The sequence below is a fragment of the Diplotaxodon limnothrissa genome, linkage group LG15 (assembly GCF_057381915.1).
Source record: "Diplotaxodon limnothrissa isolate DT_005_m linkage group LG15, D_limnothrissa_male_GT1.1, whole genome shotgun sequence".
NCBI classification, from domain to species: domain Eukaryota; kingdom Metazoa; phylum Chordata; class Actinopteri; order Cichliformes; family Cichlidae; genus Diplotaxodon; species Diplotaxodon limnothrissa.
Genome location: NC_140610.1, coordinates 16710739 through 16734771, shown reverse-complemented (window position 1 = coordinate 16734771; position 24033 = coordinate 16710739). Strand labels below are relative to the sequence as shown.

The following is a 24033-nucleotide window of genomic DNA, read 5'->3' as shown; positions in this document are numbered from 1 at the left end:
CATGGCCAATATTCTTGAGGCAGTATTTTTTGTAATCTTTTCAGAATTTCTTGAAAGTTTCTCAGCTTTTCTTTCTGTAGACCTATTTAGTGACAGTCATTCAATTTATTTTTGCATTAGTTTGAACTGTTTACAAATAGTCAAAATTTTGGACTGCTTTCAAGGTCATGTATGTAGCTCAATTTTTTCTCAAACTAACTCAAAAATCGCCTTTTATTTTTACGTCACAATTTCCTGAAGGCTGCCAGAGAGTCATTCATGCACCGCTGTCCCCAAATCAATGGTCAGTCTTTCTGTCAAGGTCAGGGAACATTTTCTGCTTGCAAAAGCCAGCGTTTGTTGTCAGTTGCAGTAAAAGTGGTGGTGATATCTGTACAACACTGACAGGATACAAGTATATCTACTAACAGTGCAGGAAGTCCTTTTCTCAGTATGAGTCTGTTGTAGTCAAGAGAAGTCAGGTTCAGTTATATAGGCACAATACTGCATTTCCAGTTTTGTCTCCAGGGCTGTGCAGTATACAGTATACCTCTCCTCAGACCCTATATTTAGAAAATAATGTTACTTTATGTGGATTGGCCCTGCTAGTTCTTAATGTAAATTGTCTTTTTTTTAATAATAAACTTTCTTTAAGAGATTTTGTTTTCTTAATTTGGGACTTTATAGCTAACATGTCAATAGTTTGATTTTGATAACAGGCTTCCAGCTTTGTGCTGTTTTTAGTTGATGGGATTCTTATTTTTATTTTGCTTTTCAATCTCAATGTTGAATTTATGTGAGTGTGTCAAAGGATAGGCTCTGCTCTGAAATTCAAGGCCTTTCCTTTTTCTAAAGGAAAGTCTCTAGTTTCCAATGAACTGCAGGTCATGGTGTTCAGTCATCTTTTTGTGTAGTTATGTGTGTGTGTGTGTGTGTGTGTGTGTGTGTGTGTGTGTGTGTGTGTGTGTGTGTGTGTGTGTGTGTGTGTGTGTGTGTAGGTATATGCAACCAGCAAGCTTCCAATAGTCTGTCTGACCACAAAGTCTCAAACCAGCCCATTTATTTGTCCATTGACCTCTATAAATGCAGACAGAAGAAACACGAGAAGGAACACATTTAACAATGGTGTCTGGTGTCTAAGTGTGTGCGTGTATCTGTCTGTGTGTGTGTGCGTGTGCGTGCACGTGCCGAAGCCTGAGTAAGCCTGAGGCACTGCTCTGTAACCTGAATATGAGTCAGAAACTGGTTGGACTCACTTGCTTTTTAGGGCTTTGTCATTTAACAGTGGCCACACACATGCGCACACTCATTTGTCTATTAAAATGACACTCCCATGTAGGTAACTGGCCTCTCACTCCCAGGAGCTACTCCTTTGCTCCAAGACACACATAATCACACATACACACAATGACAGAAACATAAGGTTTTGCATAACTAGACTCTGGTGAGTAGTTGAATCAAGGTGAATGTATATTTTCCTCTAAATGGCTTCCAAATGTAGCCCATCTTTAAATCTTTTATCAAAAGCACAAAGTACACGACCGATAATGTTTCTACATGACTTTCTCTAAAACTCCTCTCTCTCTCTCTCTCTCTCTCTCTCTCTCTCTCTCTCTCTCTCTCACACACACACACACACACTGTTGCTCTGCCACACACACACTCACTCATACAGTATTTCCCTGTTGTGAAGTGTAATAACAGCTGTCCTCGGGCCAGTTACAGCCCTCGTAAAGAGACGACAACTCCCAAAACTCATTTAGCGCACACACACACACACACACACACACACACACACACACACACACACACACACACACACACACACACATGCATAGGCGCATGCTGTGAACCCGCAGAAGTGGAGGTCTCTTTAACATGCATTTTCCCCTCTCTCTCTCTCTCTCTCTCTCGCTTTGTCACTTTTTTCTGTCTTTATTTTTTCAGCCCCTAAGTAAGGTTTGACCACATTTCACAGCTGAAGGTGACAGCATACACACTCATATTCATGCACATTGTTCTCCTCAGCCTGTGACTGTCATTGGATGTTTATGAAGGATGGAGGGGGAAAGAGAAAAAGTTGTAGTGTTATTATATTACCAGTTTACTTTTTTCTACTTTGAAGAGTAAAAGTTCAAAATATTGATAAATTAATTGTAAAAATAAATAAATAAAAGGTTTACTGGTTTACTACAACTGGTATTAATATTGTGGTCTTGACCATAATTTATTAAGTTACAACAACTAGTTTCTACACACACTTTCTTACTTGAGTTAATTCCCTTTTTCCATATTAAATAAACTTCAAGTTTTACTTGAAATTCTAAATAATGTGTATTTTTTTCATTCTTGTCACTGCAGTGAGATGATTTTTTTCCACTCTTGCAAAAGTGATCTCGATCTTGGTAAATCCTGAAGCGTCCAAGCATCCTCACAAAAATAACTGCTGAGATTTGAGCATGGTTACCTAATGGTACACTGTAATTATTGAAGTTAAACAACAAATAGAAGAGAATTATTCTGAAATGTTTACATTCAGTATAGCTGGAACCAGGCATGTTGGTTGTGCACACAACATCAACTTGTGTCAAAGATGAACCACAGAGTTTAACCTGTAGTTCATTTACGCTGAATCAGTTGAGGAGTTTGTAAACTTGTAGCTTTTTCCCATGATTTGGTTTCCTTTCACACAGAGATAACTCAAAGCGAACCAAAACGCGTGACTACAAACCTCATGTCCCTCAGAGTAACAAAATTAATTGCAGGAAGAAGGTGGTGTTCTGGACTGTTGCCTAACATGGACAATTGACATTCATTTCACAGCTAGTTGTGTACTCTCAACATGTGTTTATGGCCAGTCTGTATACTCTGTATATCTGTCATACTCTGCTGCCTCTCAGAACGCAAAGCGTATCTGGCTTAAAGTGTTTAGCTCAAATGTGCAACTCCCTTGGTACCTGGGTCAGATCACTTTCTCACCATAAACAAATCATTCTGGAATTGGTTTGTTACTGGTCCTTCAGTGGGTCTCTGTGTGACTGTTTAAGTCCACACTTGAATGCAGTTACCATGCACATATCTGCAAACGCACCATTGGGAAACTAAATCAGAGTTGATTGTAAACAGACTAAACAGCACAGGTGTAAAGCACCCTAAGCTTAGGGCTGAACAAGGTTGTGATTGAGGCAGGAAGTTGTTTTTCGTTGGTGCTAAACCCAGCTTAGCACAGATGTCCGTGAGTCATAGCTGATCCAAAAGACTGTAAAGTAGCAAACAATTTACTCTTTATTTAGAAACTGGACATCAAAACTGGGTGAACCTGTTAAACTGTGCACACAACTATTGCAAGTATTACCGGTTGTATTTGAAACACATCTTTGGTCTTTAAATGTTCCCTTGTGGGTGCAACGGACAGTTTACATACCTTTGCAGATTATCTCTTGATGCTATGCATACGTTTGTCCAGAGATGAGGTTTGTTTTAAACAAGTATCAGTATTAAGATGCTTCTGTATTTGATTGTTGTTGTTGTCTATGAGGCCATCTTTCAAAATAACTCTCAGGCTGCGCTAAACAGAATTCCCCTTTAATATACACCTGTCTCTTGACATAAACATACTGATGACTGTGCATCCCATGCTGTAAATATTAGTCTGTGTTGATTTACATCTGTACACATGGCTTTGACAGTTGTGGCATACAGCTGTGGACCTGATAACATTCTCACATATCAGTTTTTAGCCTCAGCACAGCCATCTCGACACACAAACAGAAATGTGTAAAATGTGTTTTAGTCTCAGAACTAGGTGCTTTGGTAGTTGTCTGGCCTGTTAGCATGTTATTCCCAATTGTATGTCTTCCCTTTGTTTGGGTCTCTATGGTTTCCACTGCTGTGTAATGTGCTCTTTCTCTGTGCTGGCACTGAAAAGTAAATTTCCTCCAGGACAGTAAATGCTATCGTTAGGCATCTTTTGTTGTTCGACAGAACTGTGTCACAAGCACAGATAAAAGAGATTTTTTGACACATTATTTTTTTCTATATGAGATTTTTTTTCATATCTGATTTTTATTGGTTTCAGAAGTCCCAGAAACATTTTTCCAATTGTTATTTTAGGCGCCTTTTTTTCTCCTTTGAAGCTGGATATTTTAGAAGCTTTTTTTAAAAGTGTTTATTTGTTTGTCTGTCTTTTTCTTTCTCTCCGTCTCTGCCGGTCTCTCCAGTATTAGTGCTGTTTCAGGTTGTTCTTTGTGTGTCGTGGGTAGAACTGCTTTTTGTCCGACAGGCTGAACAACAGAAGTGCTTCTGCTGCACAAACGTAGGATAGGCTAAATCCGACCCGCCAGTCAGTCAGTCAGTAAATCAGTCAGCAAGCATTTGAACCAGCTTGCTGGACAATTGGGGAAGTCAGCCAGGCAGTTCAGTGTGTCACCATCCACAGTGCTGACTTGCTAAGCTAGCTGCTTTAGATTAACCTGCTTATAGCTCTGGGTGTTTTTTTCTCAACTCACAGTTGAGTTTCCTTCTCTTCCTACTTGTCCACTTCTTTACCTCTTCCCTTCTTTGGCAGTCTTCTTCCATGTACTTCACTTTTGTTTTTACTAAATTTCCTTCACCATCTGGATTTAGTTATCGTGTGTCCCTGTTAGAGTATGTGTATATGTGTGTGCATGTCTGTGGGGGTTGGTGTTTAATGTGTGTTTGTTCTGCTCTTATCTCATCCACACCAGACCTGCTTTCCAGTCCAAAACCTCAGCTGTGCCCTGATTGGCTTAAAAACAAACTGCATCCTGCCCACCCCTGTGATTGGGCCATTCAAATCACCTACAGTGGCTAAAGCATTATTTGATTGTATTCTCCTGGTAATTCATCAGTTAGTTATCAGGTAACGTCATGAATGCTTTAGTGGCACACTGTAATGACGGTTTGCTGGCTCTGGTGGCATGTGGATACATACAGGTGCAGAGTTGCTTGTGCTCTGCCCAAATGCAGCTGACTGACTGCCAGCAATCATTCTGACCCCATTCTGTCCGCTATTGATTCCTTTTCATTTCAGCCTCCTTTTGTATAACTCGATGGGAAATGTCCATCTAGGCTCAGTCTCATTGAGAAGTGTCATTGAGCTGTATAGTATAGTAAAACCTAGTAGTCATTAGATCTTATGAATAACAGATCACTCGCATCATGTTTAGAAACTTGGTGTGGAGTGCTGCAATAAATTATTAATTGCCTTCCGAATTTTTCCCCACTTTGAGTCATAATTTGGTTAAAGTTTATGCAGGCTTAGTGTCTACAGTGAATCATCCAGTCAGCATGTTTGAGGTCAAGTGTGTGGTGAAGGGTGGAGAGAGGGAACCAGTTGAGACTTGTTGTGTGAGGATCTTACTCAAAAGAAAAACTTCGAGCTGTACTTTAAAGTCTAAACTGAGCTCAACTCAGACTAAAAGTTTAATGATGACTCATTCAGACTGACACACGCTGATGTGGGATCTGATTGTGCCGATGGTTTATGGGTTAGTTTCTTTGTGACATTATTGGATACCAATGTCTAGAGTCATCCTAGCACTTAATTGCCAGTCGTAAAGCTTCTCAGTCGGTTTTTCAGAACTTCCTATTGCTACAAAAGAGGAAAAAAAAGTTGACCGGTCATGTTTGACAAAAAGCTGAAGTGTGTCAGTGTTCCCAGAGCACTATATTTTTTTTAATCAAATTGTTAAATGGGCACCTCGTGTACAAAACACTGCCAGAAAGAGACGGAAAGAAAGGGGTGGACAGGGAGAGGGTAAATGGAGTAGTGGGTGTGGGGAGAAGTAAATGGGTGAACAAACACACAAAAAGGAGGGGATGGGTTAGCTTTCATGAGAACGAGTGAAATCTGACTCTCTTCTGGGCTTATGAGTGAACTCATTCACAGACAGGGAGGCGTGAAGAGGGAGGGAGGTAAAAAAGAGGTGAGGAGGATTTCCCAATTTTTTCCGGTGAACGACGAGCTCTCTGCTCCGTCTCTATCATCCCCCACCTTCGCTCCTGCCCTCTCCTTCTCCTGCCTTATCTGCCAGCCAGTCAATCAGCATGTGAAGTTACTTTAAATGTCAGCATTTGAATAGGAATAGAGATTAACGATGCTGAGATAGACACAGAGCCTAAGACTGAGAGCGCAGGAGAGCCAGGAGGGAGGTGAATATCATAAAGATAGTGTCTGTGGAAGACTTCGACCCCAGCTAACAGTGCGAACAGCTAGATGCAGACACACACACATACACTGTACTGCCCAGAAAAAGAAAAAAAGATATTCTCAAAGAAGTGTGTTTTACTTAAGGTGCAGGTATCATGTTGCCATCATGAGGGATTCAGACCTAAAGCTGCTTTCAAAAATCAACTACGGAAATTCTCGGGGGAATCTGACCAGAATGTTTTCAGGGTTTTTTAAAAGAATTCATGTCAGTGACATTCTCTTTATTGGAAATGCGATATTGGTACCTGATTAGAACATGCAGGAGCCAGTAAACAATTACTTACTAGCTTTGAATGCAGAAGACAGTTACCTGCACTATTTTGACTTTGGCACAAATCTCTGCAGTGATTAAGGACTGCTTACTTTTGCGGTCTATATATGACAGCATATTCGGTTTTCAGATGTTGGCCAGGCCCAAAAAACGCCCCAAAAACCCAACTATGTTGTCTTGGGAAGTTGCGATAAGTATTATTCATTATTTTATGGTGTCTCAAACGTAATAATGAACATGTTGATTGAAAAAAAAGCAGTTTAATAATCTGTAATGAAAGTCTTCTAGTGCTCAAATGATTGCATGAATAATCAAGAAGACATTATTTGCTCCAGCTTCTTCCATGTGAGTGTGCTGCAGGTTTTTTCTTGATTAATCACTCAATATTAAAGAGCTCAAAAACAACTGAAAAATATCTGACCAACAGTTCAAAACATAACCATGTTGTCACAGGTGAATGCCAACAAATATTTTCAGAAGGAAATAGAAAATACATTTAAGATGAGACAAAATCTTAAAAACCAAAACAGTAATTTTGGCATAAAAACATCAATTAAGTTGACTTTTGAGTAAAATCTCTAGTCTCCAATTACTGCCCAAACAGCACACCGTCACATACACGTATACACATGTCGAGATTAGACTTGACATCCTTTAATTCATATCAAGTGTGTACCTGCTTGCCCCAGGGCAATAATAAAAGCGTTTCCAGACAGTGTGATTCAACATCACAGAAAAAGAGCAGCAGAGTATTTTCCTTTTGAGACTGAAGCTTTTTAATGATAAGGTTGCCATGTGGAACCAAATGATTTCCTTAATAAAGGGCAACTATATTAAAAAAAAAAAAGTTACTCTGTTCCTTTTCCTATTATGCTGTGTAACAGTGATACTGCGATGGCAGGTCATTAGTACGTTGTTCATGCCTCATTGTGTGATGATAGTTCTTTTTGTTTGCACTTCTCCAAGCAGAGGAGTGTTTTCAGGAACAAATTGAACTTCCTTTGTCTCACGGCACAGCAGTGAGAGGCTCATTCACCAGCAAAAGTCTCTGTAATAACAACTTTACACAAAAAGCACTCAAAATGCAGAAAGCGTTTTACAGAATACAACTCTAAATTAGCATTTGGCTCTAGAGGTTATATTTACTTTTGCCGAAAATATATTCCATCCGCACATCATGCCGTGAAGGTTGTGCTTGCCTTTCACCAGCTGACCAAATCATCAGTTTGTGGGAAATAATGTGGCTTTTTGAAAACTGCTTGGGTTTGAATTTGAGCTGAATGCTAGCGTTAACCCCAAGAAAGGAGGGGTTTGGGGGGGAGGAGAAGATAGTCAGGGTTGGAAGGACAGACCTGCTCCTCACAGAAGGAAAAATACACATTTCTGTTTTACTGTTACTGTCAAAGGAAACTCCTGAATCAGCTGAACACACACAGACACCCAACTACACGCACACACCTACACACACATGCACACGCACTCACACACACGTCTCAGATTCAATTACAGCATTGTGAGATGAAGGAGAAATTCTTCAGCCTTCAGCACTTCCAATTAAACTACTGCTCTGAGTTTGTGCATGCACGAGTGTCGGGCTGTGTGTGACGGTGTGCACATGCCTGTGTGTTGCTACACAAGTCGTGCGCGTTTGCGTGAGCGATTGCGCGTGCCACTGTGTATGTTTAACAGTCGAGGTGTGTGTATATGGGTCTCGGCTTTGATGGCGTCGCGCTGCGCTGCAAGGGCCACTGAACCGTGACGAGCCAGTGTGTGTGTGGTGTGTGTGTGTGTGTGTGTGTCAGTCTCTCTGATGTCACCTTGTATCATTTCAGGCTAATTTCACCTATTCTCAGAGAGGGTGAGAGAGAACAAGAGGCAGCGAGAGAACAAAAAAAGTAGAGAAGACACACAGAAAGTAAATGATAAGGTACAACTTTATTAGTGTCCTTGAGGTGGTAAGCATCAGGGCTGCACAGTGCACACAGATTAAAAGCAACAAACAGGAATATACTTTATCATAGTGGAATACCAAAAACATGTTATAAAGGGTTTTTTGTATAACACTACAACATAGATGGTATGCTGCCTCTTTTGCATTAATTCCTCCTTTTACTTCAGCTTCTCTGGCACATTAGAGCTAAAAACTGAAAGCACTGTAGTGATTCATTGGTATGAAATGTGCCACAAAGCCACATGTGATTATAGATTCGGGTGAGCTAATGTAATTATTAACTGGACTAAGCCAAAATTGTGATGATTTGGTGGGAAACAGGATTACTGGTGGTTGGAATTGGTTTTTAATGATGTAAATGTAATTATTGTCCTTGAAAATAATAATTTCCATTTGTCGAATAGACAGTTCTCTTCTCTTCTCTTCTCTTCTCTTCTCTTCTCTTCTCTTCTCTTCTCTTCTCTTCTCTTCTCTTCTGAATAGGGCTGGTGTGATTTCCGCCAAATTAATTTCTCTGTTTCTTTTTGAGCTTGTCTCTTCAACTTCCCTTCATATCTTTATACCCTTTCCCTCTGTTTCACCCTCTTTCACTCATGTTGTATTATCTCCTCTCTGGTGATAATATCTATCCCTGCAGACAGAAACAGAGCTCTTCTGATAAATACTAGACAGACTTAGTAGTGAGAGGGAGAATCAAGACTTCTGTTGCACGTACATTGGAGAAAGAATGTATATTGTTTGTCTTAGTGAGAGCCAAGATACCACTTGAACTTCTAAGTCCTATACATTCCTGAGCAGATTTATGTTGCTTTATTTCAGCTTGTGATCAGAGGGTCACCTGATCTGTAGCGATGTTATGGCCCTCTGATCCGCTGAAATATAAAACAGGTAAGAAGATAGAAACAAAGTGCATACCTTGCATGCAGAACTCTGCACGTAAAACCAGCCTTATGTAGATCCTGATATGATACTATGTGATGTGACAGACCTTAAACCTTATATCTGTACATGAACAATGGCATTTATTGTACTGTTGTTTTGTCTTTAATTGTGGTTAAGTCCTCATTTCTTTACAAAATTAACACTGCCAAGTTTTAGAAACTTCCTAATATAAGAGCAACATATGTGTAGTTCACTACTTTATATTAAGTACATAAAATGAGTGCATTCAGTACTTGCTAAATGACGTGGTATTGTAATGGCACTGATAAAATGCTTTTAAGAGGTGTTGCCGGTACATAAACACTAGAGATGGTTCATTTTCCCTCATTGCTACATGGCTGTTAGGAAATAGGAAGGTGTTATAATATGTAAGCTGTATCTTTGTGCCAGTTTTAATTGCTCAACTTCTGATCTTCTGATCGTATCTGAGGAGCTGGCAGATATACAGAGATTTTTGCATAGTAAGATTCAGACATCCATCCATAGAGACAGCAGTCAAACAAAACCTGTCTGTAAGACTTTTGTAGAAATTGCAACATAGCCCAATGTTCAGTGGCATTGAAAATCCGCAAACATTTAGTTAGACATTTCAGACCGCATAGTTAGTTTTTGTATCATGCAGCCTTTTATAACAACTGACAACAACTGATAACAACAACTTTCTAGTTGTTTATTGAATTGACACTATTAAATAAAACCAAGGCCACCCTGCACTGTTAAATTCTCACATTTTTCAGAGAAACTTTGTCAGCTGAGGATAAATTTGTTACAAGGACACTCGTATTGACTGATTTGATAATCATTTCTCTCTTGGTTTCTTTTGTCATAACAAGATTTCCTGAATTATCTTGAGAACATATTAAAAAAAACATCTCAGACCTTCATTTGATTTAAACATGTCCCTGAGACTTTTATCTGAGCAGACTTTAGTCGTTAGATATGATTTAATACTGCCTATTCTGCAGATCGGGTAGATCAAATTAAAGCAAAAGCTAATCAAACTGTCTATTGTTTCACGTTTTTGCCAATGCCAGCTAATAATCTCGATCTTAACTAGTAATTGAGAAATGGGCCTCTTCCTTTCAAGGGACCCCCTGGGGTCTGCCTGCACACGTGTTTTCAAACAGTTTTGGTCAAAGGACTTTTGTCTGATTCACCTTATAGAGGTGGAGGTCAATGCAAATCACCACAAAATGATTTTGAGTGACGGTGGCAGATGTTGTCTGATGCCATTCAACGGTCTTTTAGATAGTGGCTGTCCCATTTCCCTCTGCCTCTGTGTATCTCTGTGTGTAGGTGTGTGTGGTTTTGTTTCTCTCTCTGCCCTTGAGCCTTTATCAAGTCCTTCTAATTATTTTATTATGCAAATGAGTCACCATTATTTCATTAGCGAGGCAGCCAATCACAGAAGCTGATTATAAAGTGATTAGCATGCAGTTGGGTTCTCTTGCTCTCTCCGTGTCCTTGTGAATGGAGGAGAGGGTGGCAATAATGACCCATCTGGACACAAACTCATGCATATACATGTACTTTGAAAATTGTCAAAATATTTACACAGTTTTATCGAGCAAACACATACAGAGTGTAGTAGTAAGATAGAAGCACACACAGTATTTCTAATCATAACAATTATATTCATTGTAAGCTGTTTTACAGCTGCCAGGTCAACGTGATCAGATCATGTCAACACGTAAAACACTAATCACAGTTATTACAGGGCACCCTTTGTTCAACTTATATATATATATATATATATATATATATATATATATATATATATATATATATATATATATATATATATATTGACAACACTGCAGTGTGTAAAAAGCAAAGGGTTTTGAAAAGTACAAAATCAATCTCTTAATTTTTTTGTCAGGCCCTTCCTGAAGATTATTTTTGCAGTCCTGGTAAAGGCTGGGAAAAGCTTTTAGAGAAGCTTGAAAAGAAAACTGAGAATTATGGAAGGTGGCATGTCTTAAGCTTGGGATTAATTTTTTTTTTCATTCTTAATCAGAGGCAAAGACTGGAAAAAATAATTACTTGTGGGAAAAAATTAATATTTCAATATTTAATATGAAGTATTTCATATAATTCATTATAGCTAAGGATCCAAAATGTCAGAAATTGAGGTCATAGCTTCTTTAAATTTGGCATGTGTGGTGTTCCAGAGAACTCGCCAATCCTCGATTTCACAATCCAAGATGGCAACAGTGCCTTTCAGTTGTTTTATGATACAGTTCTAAGAGCTGCCATAGACTCAAATAGAAGAGGAAACAATATGATGTACAAAAAAAGGAGGACAATATTTGGGGACCGAGCAGTAATGATGAGAACGTGAAAGCTGGTCATTATTTGTGACAAAGCCAGCGATCCATATATTTCTGCTCCCCTCATCTTCTGTCTTTGAGCTTGTTTTGGTTTTCCAGTCAGCAGCTCAGCTGTTTTGTTTTCACTCTGAGTGAACTCATTGCTTTGTTTTTGGTCACGAGATTCAGCTGTTTCATCTGAAGATGCCGTAAACACCCAACATTCACAAACTGCTCAGCAACAAAAGGCAGACAAGCAGAAGTAGCGGCTAGCTGAAAATACTTTTAGCAGCTAAGAAGCCAGAGATTTCCCAGAGGGAAATGCTAACCAAAGTCAGAACTAAAAAGGAGAGTGAATATCAAATTTACATTCATCAGGGGGCCAGAAGTCGACTCGGAATAAATGATGATGTTGCTAACTATCTACTGAAGGGTAAACAGGCATCTGTTCACTAACAAGTTACCACATCAATTTAAAAGTTGATGCTATGCTGCCCTTATTACCCAAGAAATCAATTACTGCATGTTTAATTTCAGCATTTACCACTAGCAGAGCACACCAAACACAAAATAGAGGTCAGTAATTCTTGACATTTGACATTACGTTAAAGTATAAAAAAACAGATTGGCTCAAGTCCCTACAACATTTGAGCAAAACATGGCTCATCATTTTGCTGCTGAGTGTTTCAGCTGAGGCAAAAGAGTAGTTCAAAGTCTGCTCATCTCATTATTGGCAACAAGGATTTGCTGTCAGATGCATGTGTCTGCTGATGTGTGTGTTGGTTTAGGTTGGCAGGACATTTAGGAAAGGGAGAAGTGTTAACTGAGAACGTGGGCGGGTTAGCGTGAGGTTTGTGTATGTGCAGACACTTTCGCACATATTTAGTTTTTGCAGGCCCCTTTTCAGCGCGTACACACAAAAACAGACATTTTGTTTAGTATGTTACCGTCTCGTGTGCGTGTGAGTGAGTGAATATCTTTCAGAGGTGTGCAAACAAGGACAGAGAAGTGCTCTCCAACTGAAAATGTTGATTTAATATGGCCTGTAAAGCTGAATTTAAAACTAGGACATTTTTTCTTCACTGCTAAGCCAAGGTAAAATACCTCTTGTACCACGGCTTGTATCAGAGCCGAGTGGAATGCTGGGCATTTATGTGTACACAATTAAAAACTCATGAAACACATTTAAAACACAGCTTGTTTAAATCAAATGCTTCTGTACTCAAAGGTAGAAATTCCACAGAAGAACCTGAATAAAGCTGCTATTGTACGTTCTCTGTAGTGTCAGTGAATAAAAGAAGGGCTACACAAACGCTGTAGCAGGTAAACCAAGGCTAAGTGCATCTGCAGTGTCACAACGTAGCAGTGTATGATATATAGAAAACTGACAAAACAAGCTATTACACAGATTTCATTTATTCATTGTAGTTTCCAGTCAAAAGAATTACTGAGATACATAGTATAGAGTAATAACTACACAAAGAAACTGCGGGAAAGAAGCTGTGTTTCTGATTTTTGTCACTCAGTTTTGATAAAACAGGAAGTTATTTTCCAGACCACACTGTATGGAGGCAGTCAGGGACAGCAAACACACTTACACTTCGCTTTACAGATCAACATTTTCTTCTTCTCCAGTCCATTTGTGTAACTTGTTATGTGTGATGTATGGCACTGGGTGTTTAGTTCTTTATTTGTTCAGTGTTCGGTTTGAATGCATGCAGGTTTGTAGATGTGGGATACTTCCATGCACGTAAAAACACATTTTTAACACATGCAGAGAAAGTTACATGACAGCAAGATGCAAACTGACTCGCACACTGCGGAAGACAGGAGTTTTACACAAACAAACACACAAATGCTGTGCACGACAACAAAGAGTTTCTATATCTAATTTAATGTATAGTAGTAGTAGTTTTTTTTTTATTGTGCTGTGTGTGCACATGTCCCTGCATGTTTTTGCACAGTGACCGGAGGTGACTTGCCATGACAAAGACTTAATTGAACTGAATGGGAGTGAACTGAACTGCACGAAGAGAGGTTGGTTTAAAGAATGATGCCGAGAGGAATGTGATCCAGTGCCTCGCCAAGGCTGTGAGTCACATCCAGCCGTGCAGCCAGCAGTTGAAGACAGTCGCTTAGTTTGATGTTAACTTGTTTCTCCTCCGGCGGCGGCTGTCACCTCTTGGTATGCCTCTGTAGCGGGAGCTCAGATCAGTGGGGTATCTGAGGGCCTGTCGTTCTGCTCTCCATCACAGCCACCACAGTTTGCTCTAGGACACAGGTAGCAAAGCTGTACCGCTAACTGAAGGCTAGGAGATTTATGTAGCTGGCAGTCCTGGTTGCTGATAGTGCTTCATGGTGGCTTGCTCACTCATTCCTTCTTCCTTTGTGTATTTATTTTGTAGTATAGTGATTTGAATATAAATATGCTATTATACTTCATGAAATTGAGGTTTTAAAATAAGGTTAAATCTTGCCTAAACAAAGTCATTGTCAAGTGATAATCAAGGCAAACAGTGGCTGCTTTTTATAAATGATATTTAAGATCTTTTTAAATGCTACAGTATTTGTTTCCGAGCGCCTACTAACATTTTAATTACAAACAGTTTCGTTTCATCATAAGTTAACGTGAATATAGATGTCTAACTTAATAAATGTATTGTGATTTCATTTTTCATAGTAGACTTTATCCATCTCAACAGTGGGAAATAAAAAAAAGGGCACAAAGGACACGTCTCTGTGACCACTAACTACCAGAGACTTGAATCAGATGGCATTTTGGCTTTTCTTAGCCATGTCTCTTCTGGCCATTTTATTAACACAAGCTGCGCATAACTGCTAGGCCAATGAATCAGATAGCAAGTAGTAGCCTGAATGCTGTTCCTATCAGCAATATAGCCAGAACAAACTGCATATCATTTTAAGTTGATTGGTTCAGTTAGCTGTCAGGGACAAGTGATGTCTATCTGTGTTAGAGCAACTTCCTGTTTAGGCGGAGCCAGAGGCGGTCAGCTCACACATGGTTGTCCCAAGGCTGTGGCGATGGGCTCAGATGATCAGCTGAAGGCTCTGCTGGCTGAGTCAGAGGTGATCCTAAGTGGCCCTGAGTGATAAGTGTCGGAGCTCAGACTTTGGTGGTTTTTTAATGAGCTGAGACAACCGCACACATATAAAAAAGCACAAAAGAAAGGTTTGAAACATGACTCAAAGTCAAGTTTAAAAAAATGTGTTCGCTTACTCAGTCAAGGCAACAAACTTCATCTTTGTCTTTTTGTAAATTTAACTACGTTTTGTTGTTTCTCTTTTCTGCAGGAAGTTGTACATTTGATGAGGGCTTCTCTCAGTGTGACTACCAACAAGATCCTTACGATGACTTTGACTGGACGCACATCAACACCCAGGAATTGCCATATGTCTCACCACACCTGCCACAAGGTGAAGCTCAAATTCCTTTCCCCTCATGTTTGTCATCTCCTACTTCATCACCTCAAAGTGTGGAAAGCAGCTTATTGTTTAATGCAGTTTGAAGTGCTTGAGCTCTTTTTCGAGTTTCACCATTTTTTAGATGTAATTTCTTCTTATTACTGCAGCACATTTATTATGCAGGATTATTACTGCTCTGCTATATCCCAACTATATCCGTCAACTTCTGATAATCACATCGTGTATATGCTGAACTATGAACAGCGGTTTGCAACTTTTGGTTGTTGTTTTTTTTTGGTTGCTTTCCCCTAAAAAATGTTTCACTGAGTTGTTAGCAGCTACATTTTTTGTCTAATTTTCTCAGGTGGTTTCATTTAAACAACTATACAAGCCTAATTCTGATGCAGAATTACCCAATATTTCAAAAAAGCAAAAATAATTTTGCAGAGCAGCTTTTTCCCCTCTCAATTAATCATTCCATGAGCCTGCAGATGTAGTTTGCTCCCTTTTGGAGGGGGTCAGCCCCTAGGCTGGGAATAACTGGACTAAATGACCGAAGCGTATGCAGTATAAAACTAGCTCTACCTCGGGCAGCTGCCGCAGCAAAATGCTTCTTACATATTGATGCATCGGTGTTCTGCAGATCACATACTTTCATTTTGATGCTTTAAGTTTATTTTGCTGATAATACTAGTTTTGTACTCTGGCTGAAGTAGGAGCTGATTGACTGACTTTTACTTTAATGGAATATGTATATATCACTGTACAAGTTCTTGGTGCTTTTTCCTCTCCTCTCCTCTCCTCTCCTCTCTAATCAGTTGTTTTTTTTCTTCATGATGATGATGAAGGGGAAATTAAATCTTTCTGCCTCAGGGCTGAGGGTCTAATTAACAGAATATGAGGTCATTAATCAACGGCAGGGAACAGGGAAGGTTGCCTGCTTTACAATGTTAAAACCAAAATGTTATAACAGTAACCAGCTATGCAATGTTGAAATGGTAACTAGCTTTACAAAAAACCACAGAGTAAGAATGTCAAGTGGAAGTATGAACCTAACCACATTAAGGAAACTGTGTTGCAGTGTAGCACCACAAACATAGTTTGCTTCTCAGCATTGTTTCTCCTTTCCTTTCCTTGTCTTTTTGATCTCACGTTACCTTGATTCTTTTCACCCTCTTCTCTTACCACTTCTTTCCTCTGACCTCTCCTCTTCCTCTATTGTGGAAGATTAGGATTTTGTTTCCATGACAATGCAGTGCTGGTATTTATCTCTCAGACTTATCTTCATGACAACCCAGGCTCGCTGACATTTAGAGAAAGGTTCATTTAAAAGTCGACTTTTTACAATTTTCACACACAAAGACCCACTTTGTGTGTCGTGCATGTGTGGTCTTGCATGTAATTAAGCACTGACACAAGAGTGTGGTGCCCAGTGGTACAAAGCCAAAGTCTATCATTTAGCATTATTAATACCAAGTGGTGTCACTGTGCTGAGAGGGCAGCGTTGGCAGCCTGAAGAGGTTAAATACCTTGCCTAAGAGTGCAGAGGTAATGGCTGCAATTAACATAGCATTAATGGCTGTTGAAGCTAGTGGAACGAGCAGGGGCATGGGGATGGCAGAGCAGGTTAATGGTTTGGAGATGTTGGTTGCTAAAGGGGAGGTTCAGAGCCTTGCCTAAAGGTATGGGAGCATGAACTGACATTTGATGTGTTAATAATGCCAGTGGGGTGTGGAACAGTGGTGCAGTGGATGGAAAACGAGGTTGCTAGAGGGGATTACAGATGCAGCACTTGGCTAGGTTTCTTTTTGGAAGGAGTTAAGGGAAATGGGTGAGGGGTTGAGTTGGTTGCTTAAGTGCCATGCCCAGGGAAACTTTAGTAATGTCTATTATTAGAATAGTTTTCTCAAGCTATCCTAGCCACCAGTAATTTAATACTCTGGTCTGGCTAACTACAATCTCCCTGAGGGCATGGCTTGATTTAAGAGGAGTGGCATTAAAGTCTTTTGGGTTCTGACCCCTGAAAACAAAGGAATACCAATCCCATTATTTGGGGAGTTGTTAAGAGTTCCCAAAGAGCTTTGGGAGCGACTTTTTTCACTGATTAGTACATCAGGGGGTTTATTTTGTCAAAGGTAAGGGCAGAATAAAAGGAGTCATCTACTAGGGGAGTTACACAGAATCCTTTTAGAGTTATAGCAGTGACAAAAATGATACTTTTGTTCCTTATAACCCACAATGATTTGTGCCAGTTGCTAATCACCATTTGTGCTTATGGCAGTACTGACATTGCAGGGACAGTTTGGCAGTGTTTGTAATAAGAGATAAAACTCTTCTATGTAATGTCTCCGGGGGTCACTGTTGGCACTAGTCACCATGGCAGGGTCTACAAGCTACTCTGGCAATGTGCATTGTGCCAGTTGAACATTCATGGGCAGGGGCCCTGTGGCTCAGTGGACTAAAGCAGATACTCTTGACTCATAATGTTGTCAGCCAGTACCACTCAAAACCTATTTGGCATGCCATTCTCTCCATGTCTCTCATGTTTATCAGTGTGTGCTATCTAATAAGGAGGGGAGGCATTTAATTTGCACCAAAGCTGGTCTCATGTGCACTAAATGTTTTAATAATGATCAAATAATGAAGAAGGCAGCAACACCGTTATAAAATACTTAAAATGACCAATAAATCCAACCTTTATGACACAGTTCCTACAAGACGTGAGTGTTAACCTTCACAAAAGTAGTATGCAGTTTAATTAAAAATTATAACAATATGGGGACATTTTTAAAGCAACAAATTAAGATAGAAGTGCTAATTAAATTTCAGAATTATAAGGCAATGCATAAGGTGTCAGTAAAATAATGAATTATAGTCAGAAAAGGGAGTGGAAATGTAATTTCCACTGTTGCTTATATGTATAGAAAACTGAGCATGGCCTCTGGAGATGCAAGCTGTGTCTTGAAGTGAAAAGAAAAAATGAAATTAACTCCATGTTTGACTCCAGGCTACATAATCTGTAGTCTGTGCAGTGATCTTCCTTCCTATGAATGAAGAGCATGTGTTACTGTGGAAGGGTATTTGACATCTCACGCATCTTGATTGGCGCCTTAAAATGCTAAAAATGAAAATACCCCATTAGCTGTTATTCCAGCAGCTAGCTGTTATTGTTTTGCTGGAGAATACTGTCCCCAGTCTGCCCTGCTACTGTTGTTCTTGTTGCGACATATCTGGGGCTCAAGGCTATCACAGCGGTATTTTAGTCTCATCTTTAATTATCTTGTGTCATTACCCTTTTACCGGCCATTTTAGACTTTAGCCATTCAAAAGAATCAGCCATTTTAAAAACAAACCTCAAGTGTCAGATGTTCTTGGCATCATAAGGTGCTTGCTTAGCATGGGTGTAGCGGTGTAGCATCAGTTTTGTGTGCAGTGAGTCTTTCATTATTACTCATGTTTTCAAATGCAGCTTTTGTGCCAGGTTAGGTCTTGTCATTGTTCTGGTGTAATCGACTGATATTCATGTGGTTTCTAAAATATATGTTGGAATTATTTCAGTAAACAGACACTGTTGTCACATATTACTCAGCTGTTTTCAACCTATACTAAATCCTTTTCCTGTTATATTTTTGTAGCAAGCAGCGCTTTGATTAGCTGAAGTGCTAAAGGTTATATTTTGCAACATTGTTTGTGTTGTGACATATCTGGGTCTCTGACTGATAGGAGTATTTTTAGCTGGCACATCATCTTGGCAGCCATCTTAAAGGCTCTTTTTTTCAAGTCACCATCTTAGCGTCAGTGGCACAAATGAAAAAAACAAAATAAAGGGAGTGATGTCCATTATATGTTCATTTTGCAGCAGATTTAGATAGAGAGGAAATCGGTGCCGGCCTTGTTTTGTTTCCAGTCTGATTGGCTGTAGTCCAGTTTGGCTGGTGTCATTTTGGGTTTTGTTTGTGACATTCAGAACCAAGAAGTGAGATTATTCTAATACCTGCATGGCAGAAAAAAGCGCAGAGATAAAAAGAAAAGAACAGCCAAAACGATAACTGGGGTACTGAGAAGCTGATGTGCATGTGTGTGCATGTGTATGCATGTGCGCACACATGTCCGTGTCTCCACATGTTTGTGTGCATCCGTTCAAAGCCTGTTATGTTCTGCTCCATTCTGCAGAGAGATGTGTTTTCTCACAGTAGATTAGCTAAACAATAAGTGATAAGCGCTATTGTCTAGAAACCATTATATAGTACATATTATGTATAGTCTAATATGCAAATACAATTAACCAGGGGCATTTTATAGAATGTAGGGTTTTATCCAATTTGACTTTATTTAATTGTATTTAATTCTATACTGTCCTATTCTATTCTATTCTATTCTATTTAGGATTACATCTGCAAATGAATTAATTTCAATAGCCAAGTATTTCAAACCCAAAGATATCCAATTTATGATAATATACATTTTTCTTCATAGGTGATTAATACGAATTGCATATTCAAAACAAATATAACAATATACGTTTCAAGGAATTAGACTTAATCGTTACCATGGGATCGTTTCTCTGAATTTGTGATGAGCTAATGTGAGATTGTGAGATTAAACATCATGCAGAGCAGGATCACATTTTATCATATTTCATTGCATCAACATCTGGTTCGGGTCTGAGCTGATTACTAGAACATCTGGAAGGACAGTTTGTCTGTCCTGTTGGTACAGCCAGATTATTCCCTTCAGTCAGCTGTAATGGTGTATCATGTATAGTACTCAGTAGGCTAGCGAAGTACCTGAAGTATATTTATTCTTGGCTTGCTGATGTTGTAGAGAATGAAACATTTCTCCAGTGTGCCATTGTGTTAGCATAACAAAAGTAACTGATTTGTGTGTGAATTCGGTGTTGAAGGGGCCAGAATAAAGTAAACAACAGAAGTGAAAACAGAGAAGCATCGCCCAGAGAACTGCTAGGAAATCAAATCAACCACTAATCATGAAATCAGAGTGCGAAATCTATTGTGACAATTTGGAGGTTCCAGTTCCTCAAATGGGGATACAGCAGAGTTTGTTTCCTGCCATAAAAGCATTGTCTAGTCACTTATGTATATTAAAAAGTGGTGCATCATTTATCCATTCTTCTTCCAGGTATTGCTCTGGTTTCTTGTGAAGAAGCTGCAGACATTTAGTTTCCTCTTTATGCGTCATTCCAATTGTTGCACATCTTCCAATTATTATTATTTGTTTCCAACCTTGTGCCAGGTCACTTTTATAGACTCGTTCAGCTGAATGTACTGCTGCAGTTTCTCCGTTATTTCTAAAAGGACTGCTGAGTAGAAGGTAACTTCTACAGGGGAGTATTATTAGAACAAACAAAAAACAGTGCAAAATATTATTTTAAAGTTTCTAAATACTTTAGACTGTTATAACCTTGTACAGAAGCGGTTGGATGCTCATGTAGGTACATACAGCCCACTCTTTGGCAAATGCAGTCATAGTTTCACTGTCTACACACTAACTAGCCCCTCAGAGGGCATCCTTGCTAGTCTGTTCAAGCACTGAATTTTTGAAGGTATGTGTTGGCACAAGCACACGCAGCTGCAAACAAAATGAGCAATTCATTGCTCTTGATCCGGTCAGATTTAAAATTGCTGCATTGTTTGCTTTCCAACTGTGGTTAAAGTCCTATGTTTCTTTCCTTTCACGCAGGTTCCTACATGTATGTTGACGTCTCGCAGTATGATGTTGGAGAAAAAGCCAGGTTTCAGCTGCCAGTCATGAAGGAGAATGATACTCACTGTATCGACTTCAACTATCTCCTCAGTAGCCCCGATGGCTCCAGCCCTGGCACGCTCAACGTCCTGGTGAAGGTACTGAGATCCGATCTAGTAGAGTAGATTGGATATGTAGTAGTTAATTGTCTTAAGGGACCCCATGATGCTCATTCCCAACTACCTCTTATTATTTCTGAGCCAGTGCGACTTTGCATGATTCACAGTTTAAAATAATCCTTTTTTATCTTATACTGGGTCTTGGCGCAGCCCGTTGTTTTAGCTGGGATCTGAAACTATCTGAGCATTACTGGCCCTCATAATAAGTTTTAACGGCAGATGTGTACCTGAGAGAGCCCGTTGATGTTGTAAGCCCTCTCTGACATCATCCAGATATAAGAGTAAAAAATAAAGTGCTAGCAAAACTGCTAGTTTAAAGTAACTCAGGGACAGAGCTGTTAGCTCACATGGATTACCTGTACATATGGTGACATCATTATTTGCAACTTTGGCCATGTTTATGCCCAGCTATGTAGAGTTAATATGTACCAGAAAACAGAAAAACATAGTAGACCTCAATTAACTGACGGTTATATTTATTTGGATTTTTCTAATTAGTAAACAAACCAGCTGAATCAAGACCAAATGTACACCTCCACCAGCCACTATACAGCAGTGTACATTCTCTGAGGCTACATATTATAGAGCCCAAGCTGGATTGCATTATTCTAAATTAATTAAAGGAGTTTGTTTGTCACAAAAGCAGATGGTGACCAAAGCCTCTCCATTTAAAACAAAACAGGACAGAAGAAAACAAAGCAAAAGAATACTAGATTTATTGGAAATTCTTGGTTTTAGTTTTATGAAACATCCCCGCAATTATTGCAGCTAACATGCAATAGAGGCTGCTGATTGCCTTGCTTTAACCAACACTTTCATTTCACAATTAAACATGATTTTTAAAGCAACACACATGCAGTCTCACGTTTATTTCAAAATAACATTGTTATTTGTTTTATTTAAATAATATGGAGAAGTACATTCACATATCTGGTGCTTTGACAGTCTATTCCACAGTTATTTCCATAACACCTCTGTCTCCTGATCCTATTCTTTTCTTTTTTCTGTGTGTGTGAATGTTCTTAGAAAACACATTAAGATTAGATTGTAGTTTCTTTGGAATTTCCTGGCTAGAGCCAGGTGAGCTGTAATAAACCAAGAAAAAGATGCCTGACTGGAATGTAAAGGGGCCTCTGTGGATAAATCATGAATTGCAGTGCACTGCATGCTTATAGGTTCATTTTTGTGTAAACTATTTTGTGACTGATTGTGGTTCTGTTTGATTTCTAGGTGAACAAGGGTCCCTTGGCTAACCCTATATGGAATGTGACGTCCTACACCGGTAAAGACTAGCTCACAGCAGTGCTTAATCTGATTCAATTCAGCGTTTATGCATTATTGCTTATAATGGCTTATTTTGATCCTGATGTCGTTGTCCAGGTAAAGAGTGGCTGAGAGCTGAACTTGCCGTTTCCACGTTCTGGCCTAATGAATATCAGGTAAATCGGTAAAATAACAAACAGCAACTACACAGTTAGAACATCCCACTATCATGCATAGTTCTTTACTTTCTGTCAAACTGATGTGAAAACGCAGATGTCACACAGACACACACAAATAAAGGCAAACACATACACGTGCTGTGAGGCAGGCAGCTGATTTATTTGTGTTGACTGAGGCTCAGGAGGTGGCGATTAGGCTAGAAAGACACTTAGAAAGACCAGCCGGGTGTGTGTTTATGTGTACACGTGTTTGCACGCATAGGGGTGTGTCGCCATGCTGGACACTGACATTGTTGTTATTGCCCTATGGTCTTGTTTATGTGTTTTTAATGAGCAGCTGTCTGACTTGACCCTGAACATGAGATTCACATAGGAAAATCTATTGCAGGAATATTGTTGTAGGTTGCATTATACTGATCTTATGTGCATATTTGTCTCTTCCTTTTTCTTAATTTATGTCAGTCAACTTGATCTGTGCGCGGTCGTTGGGTGGTGTTCAGACATGTGTGTACATTACAGGCTGAGCGTTGTAGCTCCATACACACACTGATCATGTTAACACACACAGCCAGAGGACTGTGTAATATTACTATAAAGCAAAGTGTAAGAACATCCTCCAAATGGCCCATCTGGAGCCCAGTCCCCCCCAGCGGAGATCACCAGCATGAAACTCGTGTGTCAACATGTTTTAATTGGAACATAATCATCCAGGTTTGCCAAGGATTATATAGGTTTTGAGGCTGGGAAACAGGTTATTGGATTTCAGAGTATGAAGCTATTTTATCATGTTGGAACATGTTTCTCTGTTAGCACTTTAGCTTCAGCTGTAATGAGACTCGTTTCACCAGGGGAAGACCTGTCGCATGCAACAACAGATGCACGTATGAAATGCAGACAAAGCCACATAGCACAGTTTAAGAAGACCTTGTAGTCCTCTTAAACATTTTGTCTTTCTTGGCTCTTTATTTCAACTGAAAACTTAACAATCTTAACCGTTTCTAGATCTCCACAATGCAGTGAAGAAAGAACTTTATATAAAGATAATAATATCTGGTGACAGTTTGATATCAGAGTAAAAATATATTCCAAGGATTGGTGGTTTAAGTGATGTGTTTTGTTTTTATTTATCTTTTTTTAAACGTGACAGTAAATCTTGAGTTTTGAGCTCTTGGTCAGACAAAACAAGATATTTTAAGACTCATTTTCTCACAGGAACTTAAATTACCTTATGCGTTAATTCATATGATATATATACAGAAACAGTGCCCAAACACAATTTACATTTATTAATCTTTGGGCTATAAAGTCACATGAAAATGTTCCTTCCCTGCAGCTTTAACCTCCTAAGACCCGAACTCTTCCACAGCATGCATTTTTAATTTCTCTTTGATATTTGGGTATATTGGGGCCCAATGAATGTAAAAACAAAGAATTACCAGATTTTTTTTTTACCTTATTTTTGTTTTTATGAAAAATCAGAGCCACATATGAGGACATTCGTTTAAAATTTTGATAGAACAGTGGCAGTATAATGTCCTCATAAGTGGATATCAGGCCCTTGTAGAGCAAAATTGAGTATTTTGGTCTAAATAACCCAAAATG

General features: G+C 39.2%; 1 protein-coding gene across 1 annotated transcript in view; it reads left to right on the top strand.

Moving 5' to 3' along the window:
• Window positions 1–24033, top strand: part of ptprk (protein tyrosine phosphatase receptor type K) — a 106726-nt gene that overhangs the window by 28712 nt on the left and 53981 nt on the right. Inside the window, exons 2-5 of the mRNA XM_085373090.1 lie at window positions 14997–15119; window positions 20808–20968; window positions 22220–22271; window positions 22370–22428. Of these exons, the coding sequence (XP_085229216.1) occupies window positions 14997–15119; window positions 20808–20968; window positions 22220–22271; window positions 22370–22428 (395 nt within the window). The remainder of the gene's footprint in view (window positions 1–14996; window positions 15120–20807; window positions 20969–22219; window positions 22272–22369; window positions 22429–24033) is intronic.